This window comes from Mustela putorius, unplaced genomic scaffold, assembly GCF_011764305.1.
Source record: "Mustela putorius furo isolate JIRA1106 unplaced genomic scaffold, ASM1176430v1.1 tig00003863_pilon_pilon_pilon, whole genome shotgun sequence".
Classification (NCBI taxonomy): domain Eukaryota; kingdom Metazoa; phylum Chordata; class Mammalia; order Carnivora; family Mustelidae; genus Mustela; species Mustela putorius.
The window spans coordinates 20,444,757-20,461,450 of record NW_025422015.1 but is presented as its reverse complement, the minus strand read 5'-3'; the positions used below and the strand labels follow the sequence as shown (position 1 = coordinate 20,461,450).

Here is a 16,694-nt window from a genome sequence, read left to right as displayed (position 1 = left end):
TGTTATATAGAATGAAAAGCTAAAAAGGGTAAATGGTAATAATGTAATTAAGATGTTGTTCATTTTAACAAACTTATGTTAAGTTCAGAGAATCGGCCAAAGACTGGTAACTTTTGGCTACTCTCTAAACATAGGCAGTTAATGCATTTTCTGGAGATCACTGATTAATATAATATTCTTAGTAGAGCAGAATTTAAAATCCTTACATTTCCATAAGAAATTGCATAGATAATACTTTACTGTACAGTAAAAATATTAAAATGTTTTAATTGATTATACAGGAAGCAAAGTAAAGAAGCAGAGATCTTTGTCCACTCTGTCACGAATAATCGAATGGGGTGTATTTTTGAAATACACGGTTTCATTTAATCTCAACATAACACAAAATAGGTATCATTATTATTCCTATTTTATGTATGAAGAGAATGATATTTAGAGACAATCATGAACTATCACAAGGCCATACCATTATCCAGTGAGGAAGCAAGGACTCACATGCAGAACTGCTTTATCCAGAAGTATTCGGAATCACTAAGTTTATATTCTCTCTAGCAAAACTGTCTTTTCTACCTCTCAGGTTTCAAGAGGGGAATACTAAATTTAGGAGATGTATTTTTAAAATTCTCTCAAAGTGCAACAGATTTTCCTCAAGAGAGGCATAAAGTCATCAGACGTGTGTTAAGTAATACATAGGGTCAATATATTCTTCATCAAAAATGTTTCGCAGGTATGAAAGAGAGGCTTATGGCCAAAAAAACAGACTATTTCTGAGAAAGGGCTCAAATGGTTTTTCCTGCCAGGCTGCAGGACAAGCAGAGCTAGATGAACCATTCCAGGGTACACAGAAAGCTCGACAGGGTAATTGTGACATCCAGGTTGAGAGGAGCGACGGACGCAGCCCGTGAGCCTGCAGAGTCTGCCTGAGTATCTGGAGGGTAACAGAAGTTGCTCAAGCCCAGAATCCCTTCAGAGGTTCCTCTGGGACTGTCTAGTTATAGAACTGGGTCGGCATTTTCTAGGATAACTAGCCCACCAGCAACAATGTACAAACACAAACAACATAAAAACAAACTTGGCAGGCCTTGCTTGTCAAAAATAAGGGATCATAGTTTATAATTCCAGGAAGATGATTGCCCCCCAAAATGAACCTATCACTAATGACCCAGGTGATTAGCATGAGATTGAGCTGGTTATAATTTTAGCATGAGAAATTAACCCCATTCTTCTAAACATTTTGCTTTATATGGACTATTTTGCGAAGTTCATGCTCTACAAAGCGGGTCAGAGGAGCTTGGCGTCTGGTTTTTAGTTTGGTTTCAGTTCAGGAGATGGAAACAAGGCACAGTCCTCATTACTGCTTACCCTGATCTGTCTCTTGGACAGATCAGGGTAAGCAGTTTTCCTTTGCTGTTTTCCTTTTGCACAGGTAGGGACAGGTGTCACATGCATGGTCAAAGAATGTCCATGTCCTCCTCTGAACAGTGGGCTGTAGAATTGGAGCTAGGTGTCCTTGGTGCTGTTGGCTTCCCTCTTTGGCATGCTGCTTGACCTGTTGGAACCAGCTGGTGCCAGACCCATTTGTAAAATTTTGAGGGCAGTGTAGGTGACTTGATGTGCAGGATGTGAAAGCGATGCCCTCTTGACAGTTGGAGTCCAGCTATAATATCTGAGTAATGTAACGATAATGTAAGTTGTTTGACTTCCTCTACAATTTTAGTTTTATGTCAGGCAGTATACTCAGTAAGGGAGGGAATTTAATTGAAGGCTCTTGAGGATGGCTCAGGGAATCCAAGGAAGAATTGAACAGCCAAGCAGCAGGAAGGGCACAGAAACAGTGGAGACTTCAGGAGTAATAAGATCCAGGTCCTTAAATTCTGCCAGGACTTTCTTGCCATCTTCTCTTTTGCTACTACTCTTTCTGGGTCACCTCTCTTCTGTCTCTCCCTAGCAGACCCAAGTTTGTTCACATGTCTGTAAAAAATGCCAAAGTGTTTTTTTTTTTTTTTTTCTTTTAAGATCTTATTTATTTATTTATTTATTTAGAGCATGAGAAGGCAGAGGGACAGAGGGAGAGGGAAAGGGAGAATCTCAAGCAGACTCCACACTGAGCATGGAGCCCAACATGGGGATCGTATCCCATGACCCCAAGATCTTGACAGGAACCGAAACCGAGAGTCAGAGCCTTAACCAACTGAGCCACCCAGGCACCCCGAGCATGCCCCAGTTTAATGCCCCAGAGATTTTGCCACTGAAGGAGGACTAGCCTGATCCTTTCCCACACACCCATCCTAAGCAGTAGGAAGGGATTGTGATACATCGTTTGATACAAGTAATCTGGTATGACTTGGAAGGAACTGTGCAGTCTAGCGGGTTAAGTGCGAAATGTTGGCTGTGGATCAGTATATTTATACTATAGCCTCATGTGGGCAAAGAGCCATTTTGTACACAGTACATTTGCAAAAATGTACCTGCCCTTTGAAAACCTGTAAGTCAAACAATAGATTAGCTTTTCTGGATGACAGAATGTAATGGAAGGACACCCTCTCCTGGCCCAGGAAATTCTGCCCATGTACATAGATTCTTCAAAGCCCCATCTAAGTTTAAAGGGGGCCTTATCTGTGGTTATGGGTGGGACTCTCCATAGGCCTCTCTCCACTTGTCGGGCGTCTGTATCGGGGTTGGAACTTGTTCGGATGGCCATGTACAAGAGTGTCTTCCACTTTCCCTCAGGATACTGTAGGCATTGGGCACGTGGGTGGGGGCTGTAGTCTTTTCCCCACTCCGTCTTCCTTTATACTATCACAGAGCCTGTACTGTGCACACGTCCTCCCAGGAGACTCTGCTGTAGTCCTCTCTGTCGGCTGCAAGGCACTGTGGTGAGTGTGTCCGTGGTGGTGGGATGAGGGAATGGTGTGCAGCCAGGAGAAGGAGGAAGGTGGAGCTCTCCCTCAGAACTCCCTCCTGGGACAGGTAGTGGCCCCAGGGAGCAAAGGCAGCAAACTAGTGCTTGTCCTGCATGGATTCTGTTAGGCGCTGCCCCAGCTTCAAGTAGGACTGACTGAAGAATTTCTGGCTCATCCTAAAGGAAGGGTCAAGATCTACTTTGTTTTAAGAGAATCCAATTAGATCTCTACTCTGAAGATTATTCTGGCTGCACTGCAAAAAGTCAAGTCCGTGGGGCGCCTGGGTGATTCAGTCGGTTAAGTGTCTGTCTTTGGCTCAGGTTGTGATCCCAGAATCCTGGGATCGAGTCCCGCATTGGGCTCCCTGCTCAGCGGGGAGCTTGCTTCTCCCTCTCCATCTGCCTACTGTTTTGCCTACTTGTGCTGTCTCTCTTTCCCTCTCAAAAATAAATAAATTTTTTAAAAATCTAGGAAAAAAAAAAGAAAGAAAAGTCAATTCCAGGGAGCCGCTCTGGAGGAAGGACACCCCCAGGAGGCGCTTGCTCCCATCTGGACGAGGGCCATTGATGGCTTGAACTACTATGGCAGCCATGAGACAAACATGGAGAGATTTGAATGAACGCTATGAAGTACTGAGAGCACTTGGTCACTTCTGGAATTGGAAGGGAGTGGGCAAGGAGTCCGTGACAAAGCCCAGGGGTCTGGCGTTAATGACCCGTGGGAGGCTGCACCATGTGTGTGCCGTCCAGAGATATAGTATTCCCGTGTGCAGCCTCTGTCCCTGTCCCGTGCCAGCCCTGGTGCAGAAAGCCATCCCCTCCACGTTCATGTTTATTTGCCAAAGCGTGCTGGGACAATCTCCTTTTCACTGAGGGTTTGGTTAGAAAGATCAGTCAAAAGGGTGAGAACTGGATCATGCAGTCTACAAACTTCTCAAACATTGCTCAACATCTTCTTTTTCTCTTTGCTGTCTCCACCACCTGGACCAGGCGTCCGCCCTGTTCTGTTTCTGAGAATTGTCGTATAACTGGATATCAGAATCTCCTTATGTATTTAAACTAGGGGAGATGTTGTTTTTTTTAATTCTAATTTTCTAAGACACAGGAGTTTATAGCTCACTTTCTCTAAAGCGGAGTTGGAGAAAAGGATATCATCCATTTACTATGTATTGAGAAACTGATTGCAGGAGAAAAAAAAATCTAACATGGAATGGGTGGGGTTGTTATTATTCCTTTTTAAATTCACCTTTTTCTGAGGGAATGGCCTTGAAAGAGAGCTGGGAACTAGATTATTACCTCATAAAACAGCACGAGGTTATTGTTATTCCTTAATTTTATATCTTTATTATGAAGTAATACTTCTTTTACTTGATTTGAAGAGCATTCTTGTCTTTTTCTCATATATTTGTGAAAATGAAATGTTAAAAGATTTAGCATAACAACCAATGCTAAATTATGATGTAAAATAATACTGTGTCTGCAATTAACCTAGGTAGTTTTATTTGGTTCAAGAATATAAAATCACTGGGCTCATAATATTTTAGTACCTTAGTGTGTTTGGCAAAAAAAGAAATTCATGTTACCATAAAGAAGTTAAACTAAGTAACAATCTCAATTTTAAGGAAACATAAAGCAAAGTATTATGTTGTAACATGGAACATTAATGCAAATAGCTTCCCAACTGGAACGTTAAGTAGATTCTCAGTGGGGGGTTAACAAAAAGAAAAATAAAAGACTGGCTTTTGCTTAATTCTCTTATGTTCCAACATCTCTTCTGAAGCCTTAATTTTTAATTTCTTTTGAGTTATTACCATTGTCCTGAGATGGTGGTCCTTTCTAGAAAACAGTAACTTCTTTCCTAATGATCCATATCCTTGTTCTAATTGTTAGATATCCTTTCTGGAAATACTACACTTAAACCTTGATGACATCTTAAAAATCATTTTAGTGTGGTAACTATAGCTATGTCGTGGGTTGAATTTGGATCCCTTAAAACATATGTTCAAATTCTGATCCCCTCACCTGTGGAAGTAGTGTCTTTGCAGAAGGAATCAAGTTAGAATGAGGCTTTACTGGAGTAGGGTAGGTTCTAAACCAGTGACTGGTGTACCTTTAGGAATAGGAAAATTTGGATACAGATGCACACACATGGAAGAAGGCCAAGTGGAGAGATGGGTGGGGAGAATACCATTGACTATGGAAGCAGAGATTGGAGTGATGCATCTACAAGCCAAAGGATGCCAAGGATTGTGGGCAACACTAGAAACAAGAAAGAGACAAGGAATGAACCTTTTCTGGAGTCTAGAGAAGGAGTATGGACTTTCCAGCACCTTAATTTAGGGCCTCTTGCTGTCAGAACTATGAGAGTATAAATTTCTATTGGTCAGAGATATATGGTTTGTGGTAGTTCTTTAAAATAACAGCCTTAGGAGTATTTGGCCAGTCTGTTATCCAGGTAGTGAGGAGAAAATGCCACTAAAGGAGATGATCTGCCACAGTTGCCCTCTGGGAGGATGGAGGAAAGGCTCCTGAGGCAGGCAGGTGTCAGTCTTAGCAAGGTCAGCATCAGCGGATTAGTGGCCTGCAATGACTGTGCTGTGCTCAGACCCAAGGTGAACCTGCCTGAATGGTCTTGGTCACGAGGGTAGGGAAGAGTATACAGGCTGAGGATTCAGATGGAGGACTTCAAGGACAGGAGGAGCAAGCAAGAGATCCGTAAGAATGAGGCTGAATGACCCAGATCAGATGCCCTGAACCGTCCTTAAGGAGACGGGAAGAGTGGGAGGTGAAACAGGGAGGAGGTGGGAGGGAAGAGCAGAGCCCAGGCTGTCCATTCACCGTTTCTCATGTCCACCCCCAACACAGAAAATAACATCTGTACATCTTGAACTCCCTGCCTGCTCGTCTTTCTGAGTCCAAATGCATGCTGCCACACCTCTCAGTGTGCTTCATACTTACCCTTCCTCCTTCATATCGTATACGCTGTAAAACTGTGTGGTTCTTAAAAGGGATGTTTTTCTGGTTTGCGATTATACTTAATCAGTGTCGCATGGACACTGTCAATTTACATACATATAAGTTACGTTCCCATTTTATGACTTTTAACTCTTCAGATTAAAAAAATCTTTAATCTGTATCTCTGAGTCTTCTAGGCATAAAACAATTTACAAGATACATTTTAAATTTCCTTTGTAATTTTTAGAATGTCTTGTATTCTAATAAGGAAAGTCCTAGATTTGTTTTTGTAGAAAATAGTGCAACGTGGAAAAGGGAAGAAATTAAAGCCATATCTGCCTGCTTGTAGTAGGGAGTGTATGAATGGATGTTTGTAAAATGGAGCAAAACACCTGTGTATGTTGTATTTCAATAAACTGGGGAAATAAACCGAGTTGTTTCTGCAGAACACTTATTGGAATACTAATCTTTCACTTAAGTTGTATCTTCAGAGAATTTTGATGCCACTAAATAGTCCTTGAGTGTAGCAGTTTATATCTAATTGATGTTCATGAGAAACACCACTTTTTTACACAATTTTTAAAAATTTATATTCTTCTTATTTTTAAAATTAGGGTTTGAAGGACCACAAATGCATCATCACTATTTTAAATGGCATTGTATTTATTTATGAGTTTGAGCATTGTTTTGTGATGCTGGACCATTTTCCTGTAGGGATGTGTGAGCATTTCTGTTTGCATTTAAGAGTTCTTTATATGTTAAAGATATTAGCCTATTGTGTTTGATATTTGTACAGTATTTCTTTTTGTATTTTCACTTATCTTTTAATTTTTATGATTTTTTTTGTTGTAGGTGTGAGGGGATTCAAGAGGCTGTTTGGCTTTTTTGTTTTGTATTTCATTGTTTCTGTTACAGAATCCTTCTCCATCTGGGTATTGAAAGAAATTATGCCTATTTTTCTTAGAGCTATTTTATATTTCAGTTTGCCTGGAAATTTTTAAATATATGGTATGGAGTAAAGATGAACTTTTTTGAATAATTAACTGACTGTCTCACTAAGGTTAATTAGTGAATTGTCCTTCCCATGTATGTCTGTAATGCCTTCTTTACTGTAATAGTGTTATTTTTAATCTATATTTAAAATTGAGCATGTATTTTATGATGCTCTATTTTTCAACACTGGATGATGATCATCTGGTAATTTAGACAAATTTTCCTTTATAGCAAGCTGTCATATTAAGATACATACTGTATTTTTTAAAAAATATTTTATTTATTTATTTGACAGAGAAAGATCACAAGAATGCAGAGAAGGAGGCAGAGAGAGAGGAGGAAGCAGGCTCCCTGCTGAGCAGAGAGCCTGATGTGGGGCTAGATCCCAGCACTCTGGGATCATGACCAGAGCGGAAGGCAGAGGCTTTAAACTACTGAGCCACCCAGGTGCCCCCATACTGCATTTTCTTAATTCATAGACTTCAGAAAGTGAACAATTGATGCAGACTCTTAATTTTTAATCTGCCAATAGCTTAACGACCGATTTTTCTTTCAGTGAAACAGTATTCTAAGTGTTTATTACAGACTGTGTCTCCAAAATTGTCCTGAGTAGCTGTTCACATATTCCCATTTTTCATGGTGTGATTTTCAAGGTCATTGGGTCTATAAGATATGGATAATATTAATGAGTATTGTTCTTTGAAAGTAATGCTCCTGTGGATTATCCATTATTGCATAAATCATAGTGTGCTTTGGTAATTTGCAAATAAATAAAAAAATCTTTTCATTATTCCTCTTTGTTTCCATCTCTTTGTTTTAGATAGTCCACTTTTTAATTGAAGGAAGCTGCTTCTGTTTGGGGGTGGCTGGAGAAGTGAGAAAACCACATGGAAGACTCCCAGGACTTAAATGAGCAATCAGTAAGTCTCATTCAGTCTCCAGTTTGCTGCAAAAAGTTGTGACAGAACCACTCAAAATCATACTAAAAGCAATATATTATAAAAATCAAAGAGTTTTGTAAAATACATATATATAAAATTTTGAATTCTCTTCCAAGGCTATAAAACAAACCTTTGGAAATATTATTCCATTCCTGCTTAATGAGGTCACATTTTGAGGTCTCTATCAATTGTTTGGAAAGCTAGTGGTAGAAAGACTAGGGCATTTAAATCATGCCAAGTATTTTCAACAATCTAAACAATTTTGCAAACCGTCTTTATTTCATTTTATTCCAGAAATGCTTAGATCGTGCATATAGTGTTGAATGTCAGAAGCTTAACAGGAGAAGTGTTACCAGCATACCTCTTGTTCATTTCGGGGATGGCAGCCACAGTCCTCCTGTGCTTTCTCAGAGTGCCTATGTTGCTAGTTCTTTGCAGAGTGAAGTATGCATAAGATTGGTGGCAGTCACTCTGAGATTCTGCTTTCTCAAAGCGAAAGACTTTATGTGGCCTTTGCTCCTAACTCACTATTTGTGCCTCCATGGCACTGATACGTTAGTGTGTGGAACAGAAGTCAGTGGGAGGTCTTCCCTCACGCTCCTACACTACTGCCAACTGTGCCTCAAGCTGTTGCTCCCACAGACCACTAGCCGTGTCACAAGTGAGGAGATATGGGAACCTACCAAGTGTGTATTATGCAGATTGACCTTGTTCTTTATGTTCTTTACGACCTTGTTCTTTGTATGATCACGACTGGATCTTAGAGTCTCGTGTTTCTATGAGGCAACAGAAAAGAGTGCATTTGTGTATCATCATGTGGTTCTAGAAAATACTTCTATGACCAGCTTGGTTTTGAAATACAAATGAATCTATGTTCTGGTGAATTGTGTGCCATTTTCAAGTTAATCTGATTCTAAAAATACTTCATTTAAAAGAAGAGGTGATAACTAAGTCTTTAATTTACAAGCAGACACAACCATTGCATAATTTCATGGTATATTATCTTAAATAAAGTAAAATTATTTAATTTTACATGGCATCACAATGCAACAACAAAAAAACCAAAACCATAAAAGTTTAAAAAAGATCTGTCAAATGGTAGAGATATTACTCTTCAAAAGTTTCCTGAGTAGACAAATAGCAGTTAGGAGGTGGGGGCTTCCAAGTAGTTATTTTTTTAAATGCTTGTTATCGAAGTGTGGACTCCAACAAAATGGATGATAGCATGATGTCACCCACACCATTGCTTGTTTATGGATTTATGGATCCCAGTGATGTCAGAGGTCTGTAAGCGAGACCATATACGTACCTGAGTGAATAATGTCCTTTTAGTGGTGCTGCTTCAGGAGAGGGCCACTGTTGATCTGTACTTTGCTGACACACTGAGGGTTACTTAAAGGTTTGTGCACATGCATGTGTACGTGTGTCTGTGTGTGTGTGTGTGTGAGAGAGAGAGAGAGAGAGAGAGAGATTGACCAACTGTCGCTGTTTTCCCGAGACCCTGGGATAGCCCGGGACATGAAACTAATGCTGGTGCTGTCCTGGCAGACAGGGATGGCGGATCTCATTGCATGTGTATCCTCAAGAAGGAATATTTATTTTCAATGTAGTGTAGGTGAAAGGGAATATGTTTTTATGTTTAACATTAGAATGAGGTTATTATGCAAGATGCTTCATACGACCTTTTACAAAGTGAAACCCAGCATTTGTAAATCATAGCTTCCTCTGGCATTATTTCAGGACTATGGAGCTCAACGTTTAAAAACAAATTTTTTTTTATTTTTTATTTATTTATTTATTTTTTAAAAGATTTTATTTATTTATATGACAGACAGAGATCACAAGTAGGCAGAGAGGCAGGCAGAGAGAGAGGAAGGGAAGCAGGCTCCCTGCTGAGCAGAGAGCCCGATGCGGGACTCGATCACAGGACCCTGAGATCATGACCTGAGCTGAAGGCAGTGGCTTAACCCTCTGAGCCACCCAGGTGCCCACAAATTTTGTTTTTTTTAAAGTTCCTGGTATTGCTAATGTGCAGCCAGGTTTGAAAATCGGAAATCTGGTGTGGTTTTCTGGCTTCTTGGCTTAAACTTAGCTACTGAATTTGTGGTGAGAATGGGGGTGATTTTGAGAAAAAGAAAGAATGCTCTCCACTCCCATCCCCTGCCCACTTCCCACCTTCCCCCACACTTTACATGGAACCCTCCACCTGAGGAGTATCATCTGGTCAGAGTCAAATGGGAAGCTCCTGCTCTGTGGAGTGGTTTGACGGGCCATCAAAGAGTGGGCACTTTGGGGTTAAAACACGGGAAACTTGAAGTTTGTGTCAAGTGTTGATGACTTAAGGGTTTTGGTTTTATAAAGATTGTAAAGCCTTTCTCCCTCAGCATCCTTAGACTTGGAAGAACAGACATGCGCAGAGGGACCATTGGGACTGTTAATGACATACCCATGATACCATGGCTAGTAAACGGCTGAGTTGGGACTTCACACAGGTCTTCTGACTCCAAGTCCAAAGCTCTTTCCAGAACATCAGCACGACTTATGGTTTTGGGGTTTTCTTATTTTGACATTCATCATTACAAGAAATGTCAAAAAAATTGAATCAACCCCTTTACATTGAAATGATTTCTATTTGAGTGAAATCTTTAAATAACATTAAATTTTATAGAATATGTTTCAAATATTTTGAAAAACGATACATAGTCTTTATTAAGATACAGAAAAATAGAGTAGAATGAAAAGAAAATTCATAATAAGATGAAAGGGAATTTGCTCAGATCACAGAAGAATTTCTTCTTTAGGCATAGGCATAGCAGTGGGTACCAGTTATTGCACATATAGACTGAGTCTGGCACTTCCATATTTTCTTTCCATGGAATCGTCTTGTGATGTAATTGTTATGGTCACCGCTTTACAGGTGGAGAAACTATGGCTTGGAGAGTGTCAGGGTCACTTGGCTGTTAAGTAGCAGAGATTAGAATGGAACCCATGTTTATCTGGTCCTAAAACCTATAATGGATTTTGCAGACACAGCATAGTATAGTGGGTAAGTACTTGAGTTTGAAATCAGAAATCCCTGATACTTCAATACTCTGTAACCATAAGGGAATTACTTAAACTCTTCTTCATGTGTAGCATGGGGAGGATAATAAAAAGAAGCTATATGAAAGGCTTAACATATGCCCCGCTTAAAGTAGAAACATGGTAAATGTTAGCTGTTATTACAATTACCTGACATATTCAGGTGGTCTTTAAAGAGTATGCATTCATTCTTGCATATCCAATTACCTTCTGGCGACAGCCCTGCCTGGAGGTGCATAGGTTTAAAAACTCAACATATGGCAACTGAACTCACAAGCTCTCCTTTCCCAACTTTTCTACCCCTCTTTTTTGTTCTGGTTCTTCTCATCTCCAGGGATGGCATCCTCAGCCCTGGGGTGGATTAGGTCAGAAAGCAGGGACTCATCCTCATCTCCATTTCAAACTCTTGTCTTATCTTAATTTTTCAGCTCTCTCAAAGTGTTCACTCTGCTACAGCTCTCATTTGGATCTCTATTTTATCTCCTGACTCTTTTTTTGCTTTCAGTTGCTTCTAGAGTGGTCTTTCTGAAGTACATACCTGATCATGTGGCTGTTCTATTTAACATCCTTCACAGGCCCTTTCTTGCATAAGAGAAAGTCCCAAGCGTTCAGTGAAGCTTACCTCTAGCTCTCTGGTATTCTTTCTGGCTTCTTTTGGTTCCTGGAATCTTACAGGTCCTCTGAGGTTTCTGTGTCTTTTCTAGTGCGGTATGTAGCCTCTTCCCAGGTGGGCCTCTGCTCCACGCAGGTAACTAGTAGATCTGGAAGACTCCAGATATTCTGTCCCTCTGAGATGGGCTTCTGTCCCTCTGAGATGGCCTTTTTCTTCTCCAGACTGTCAGGGGCCTCTACAATGTGCTGCCAATGGCATTTACCTCCATCCTGGGACTTACCCCACAGAACTGAAATCTTATCTGTTTATTTACCTTTCTACTGGATTATAAACTGCTTAAGAGTCATTGCAAGTCTTGTTCATCTTGTATCCTTGCTTCTTAGCACAATTCTTGCTGTCATTTAATGAATGTTTTCTTCAAAAGCTTCTATATACTGTTACATACTAAGGTATGTTATTGAATAGCCTGATGAATTTTAGAAAGTCAAAATGTTATTCTCAAAATGGATTACTGACTCATGATTTCATGTTTCCTTTACATTTTTTAAAAAAATTACACATAACATATAATACACACAGCAGCATGTAATCAAAACAAAGTGTGGTTCTTAATTTTTTTTTTTTTTGTATTATATCTGGATCTTACTTTACAGTCTGGCTGAGACCATCTAGGGAATTTTAGGAGGTCATCAATTAAAGTAAGGTTTAGTTTTCATATTTGTCTGAAATTCTATATTAGAACTTTCTAATTATTTAGAAACAGTTTTATATCCAGTTATAGCTGACTGGTTTTTAACTATCATTAATAGAAATAAATATGAATCTAGATTATGCATAGCAGTAGCTATATTAATAATAAGAAGTTCCTTTGATACTGTGAAATATGTTATATTCCCTGTATTCAAATAAAGACTGAGCAATATTTATTGTTTTTATAGCTTCTATACTATCTTTACACATTGAGATATATTGAGGTCCTATATGAATGATGGGCCATAGACTTTTTTCCTCATCTTATTCATTCGTATCAAAGTGAGAGGGGGTATTGCCTAAATTTATCATCAAACTAGAAGTTTGGGGAAAAAAATATTGCTTGTGAATTTTACTGGTGGGTTATGGAGTAAAGCATTAATGATTACCAAGTAGACTGAGGGAGAATAAAGTTTTTACTGTAGGGTGGCATTCCCTACTATTAGACATTAAGGGCCTGACTTCCTATATATGTCAACATTGTTACTCTTAACTTGAAGCACTTAACTTGTTATTGATGACGTATTTCCTTTATAGAGGTGTGAATTCACATCCATTAGATCCATTTTATATATATATTGCAGCAGTGTTTTTAGAAACTTATGTATATTTGTAGATACTAATAGTATTTTTTACATCAAATTTACTAACTTAATAATGCAAATTAAAATTCTAAAGTTAGTTTAATAAATTAATCTCTTTTCTGTCTCAGTTTGTTTCCCTTAGGATCCTAAATGACTTTAAATTATTCCCCAGTTCTTTGTTCTTAGAGAGTCTATGGATCATTTTGATTATAGCCACTAACCCATCTTTAAAAACCTGTGCTCTTTTCTGAGTGATTTGGACAGTTTTTAGCTGTTGTATGGAATTGATATGCCAGCCAAATCACCCTTTAGACGTACAGCTTCAGAATCACCAGTTTGTCAATGTTTCAACACCTTGCTATAAAATAATTATTTTGATTATCTTTAATTTAAATTGATTTTTCATCTTTGATAATGTGGCATTGTCCAAATCCTGGAATCCCATTATTTTATTGCTTTTTTTCTTAGATACTCTAAATCAATTTGAGCATCATCATGTAATGTATTTTATTTCGATCTAACTAAAATTATTTTTGAGGCTGCAAATCTGTTAGGAAGAACTCGACCTTTAAACTAGTCAGAAGAATCATGTTCACAACAGGTGTTTTTGCACCACTCAGTGGGACAGTATATTTCAGAGTTCATTGGAATTTTGGCTAAAGGTAAATTACTTTCAAAACTGTTATAACTCCCAATTGCCAGTGATATCTTTACTTTGCAATTATATAATAGAGTACCTAAAAAGTAGGTACAGTGAATTTAAATTTTAATTTTTATTAGTCACTAAGGCTTACTCTTTCATTTTGCACAATTTTTTAACTCTGAATCTCTATGTTTTTGCATGTGTTGTTAAAGATTCATAAAAAAATTCAATGAATCATCTTTTACGACCTTCTAAAATTATGACTTAATTTTATTAAAACCTCTCTACAAATTTTAGAATACACTTGGAGACAGGGAGAGCCCCACAGAGTACAGAATATGGATTGTGACTGTATATCATTTGCTGTAATCTGGAGAGTAAATGTTAGGCTTTTCTTCTGTCACCTGTGAACAGCTGGTAGCAGCTGTCCCTGTTGAGAAGGATCTTAAAGCTTCCTCCTGGCTCAGTGGAAGAGAAACATTATGATCTTAGTGCAACCTGCCATGGACTTGGTCAGGAGTGGGAGTGACAGAGAGCCTCACACCTGCTGATCTGGGGCTGGACAGTTGTCAGAAGCTCTGAGCACTTGGCTTGGAGAGTATAAATGCAAATAAGAGCCATAATATCTTCAGGTACCAAAAGTCTCTTATCTGAATTTGCAACTTACATATGGTCTTTTGATTGTCCAATAATTCTGTCTTAACAATTAAAATGAAAATAACTGTTTATAATATAAATGTAATATATTTCTTTCTTGCTTTAATAATTCTGAGAAATGGGAAAATTAATGTAATGGAACTTTTGCTGTAAGGTATACAGCAAATGGAAAATGTTGGCTGATGAAAAGAGCTTGCATTCCTTGATAGTGCTTTATGTGACTCATCCCATTAAACTGCCCCACAGGGCAGGCTGAAGCTGATCTTGGAGATCTTATTCAGGGTTGTCACAGCTAGAATGTTGCACTGATGGATGTGGGCTTACGTAGTCCCCTTCCAGAACCTATACTGGTAAATGTATTATCTTACCTGCTTTGATCAACTTAAATGGTTTTCAGACCCTTCAATACACTTGATGTCTTTAAGTATGCATTAAAACTCAACTTGATCTCAGCTTATTCAAATAAAGAGCAAATGTTTAAATATCCTGGGTCTTGGTGAGAAATAGAAGTTATTTTCCCATCATTACAAACCCACTGTATAAAGTTCATTACTAAATATTTTGAGCAGACAATCATAAGATAGCAGAATGTATGAAAATTGAATGACAGTTCAACAAATTCAGTTAAAGAAATATTTAAAGAGTCCATGTTCTCTTTCAGGAACTTTGTTAAACTGAAGATTAAAAGATAAATGTAACATCATTTTTGTGCCCCCCCCCAATTTTTGTTTCATATAAGACTATAAGGTGTTATTTCAACTTCTAAAGTTATTTTATTTTATTTTTTAAAAGATTTTATTTATTTATTTGACAGAGATCACAAGTACGCAGAGAGGTAGGCAGAGGGCGGTGGGTGGGGGGAGGGTGGGGTGGGGACAGTTTCCCTGCCAAGCAGAGAGCCTGATGCAGGGCTTAATCCCAGGACCCTGGGATCATGATCTGAGCCAAAGGCAGAGATTTAACCCACTGAGTCACCCAGGTGCCCCTATTTTATTTTATTTGTGTTTAAAGATTTATTTATTTGAGAGAGAGAGAGCGCATGCACGTGGGCATGCAAGTGTGTGGAGGACAGAGGGAGAGACTCTCCAAGCAATGTCCACGCTGAGCTCTGAGCTTCAATCTCACAACCCATGAGATCATGACCCAAGCCGAAACCGAGAGTCAGACGCTAAACTGACTGAGTCACCCAGCCCCGTGAGTTCTAAATTTATCTTAAAATGAGTTTTGGACAGTGGCAACTAATTTCTTTAGTGAATATTTGTGAAGAAGTGCTGTATTTGAAGCATGGTGTTAGATGTTAGTAATCCATGGTGGACAAAATGGACAAATACTATTATTCCCATGGAGTTTATATTCTTGTTGGGGGAGATGAACAGTAAATACGTAGAGTATGTTGGATGATAATAAATGTAAGGTGGAAAACCAGGTAAAGTAGAGAGGAGGCTAGGAAATTCTGGGTAGAATCCCAAGGTAGGTGGGAAGGGAAGACCGCAGTTTTGGAAGAGGAGTCAGGATCTTACTGAGAAAATGGCATTTGTGCAAAGACTTGGGGAAGGTAAAGGAGTGAGCCCTATGGGTATCTGGGGAACGTGGGCTTAGTTAGAGAGGATAGCAACTATGAAACTGAGCTGGTGGCACAGCTCATATGTTCAGAGGATAGAAAGAGGCCAGTATTGGTGGCTGTGGCGGAGAAAACAGTTGGAGATAACAAGTAATCAGGTTGGAAGTGTGAGGTGGAGGAGTACAGTGTATGTAGGGGCTTGGGGGCCATTTTAAGAGCTTTGGCTTTAGCTTCAGCGACTTGGGAAGCAGTTGGAGGGTTTTGAGCTTAGGAGCCACATAATGTGACTGAAGTTTTTAAAAAACCACCCTGTCTCCTTATTAAAAACGACAGTTATGATGACAAGAGTAGAAACTGCGTTGTTGCAGTACCCAGATGTGAAATGGACAAGGTAGCAGTGGCGTGGGGGGTGCAAAGCGACTGGATTCAGGATATGTTTTGAAGGTAGAGCCAGAAGACTTGCTGATGGGTTGGGGGTCAGTAGTGAGAGAAAGGAGTCAAAGATGGCTTCAAGGTTTTCATCTTGAGCAGTGGGAAGGATGGCATGGCATTTATTGAGTCAGGTTAACTTATAAGGAACACATTGAGGGTGGAGATCCAGGAGTTCAGTTTTAGACATGGGAGCAGAGACATTATTGTGTTTTCACCAATGCTGTTTCATACTCCTCTTTTCTGGTGCATTGGGAAATACATTTTCTAGCCTCCTTGCATTTAGATAGGACAATAGGACTAGTTTTGGCAAATGAAATACAAAGGGAAGTGCTGTACATATCATTTCCAGGTGGAAGCAGTGAGAGACTGCTGTGTGATTCTTTGGTCCATATGTTCTTCTAAGATGAAGAATGAGGAGGAGGCTTCAGGTCAAGGTGACAGAACCCTAAGATCGAGTGATGCTGGGTAGCCGAGACACTGTGGGGAGGACAGATTTCTAGGACAGTATTAAGCAACTGAGTTCATAGAGACATATTAAGTTTGACCTAATATTAGACATTTGAGTAGAAATGTTAGGAAGTC

General features: G+C 39.2%; 1 protein-coding gene across 4 annotated transcripts in view; it reads left to right on the top strand.

Annotated features, from left to right (window-relative positions):
* The window catches only part of EYA4 (EYA transcriptional coactivator and phosphatase 4), a 273,929-nt gene that overhangs the window by 20,224 nt on the left and 237,011 nt on the right, over positions 1-16,694 (top strand). For all 4 annotated transcript variants that reach the window (XM_004740227.3, XM_013063854.2, XM_004740226.3 and 1 more), the window contains exon 2: positions 7,671-7,770. In XM_004740227.3, the coding sequence (XP_004740284.2) occupies positions 7,738-7,770 (33 nt within the window). In that variant the 5' untranslated portion in view covers positions 7,671-7,737. The remainder of the gene's footprint in view (positions 1-7,670; positions 7,771-16,694) is intronic.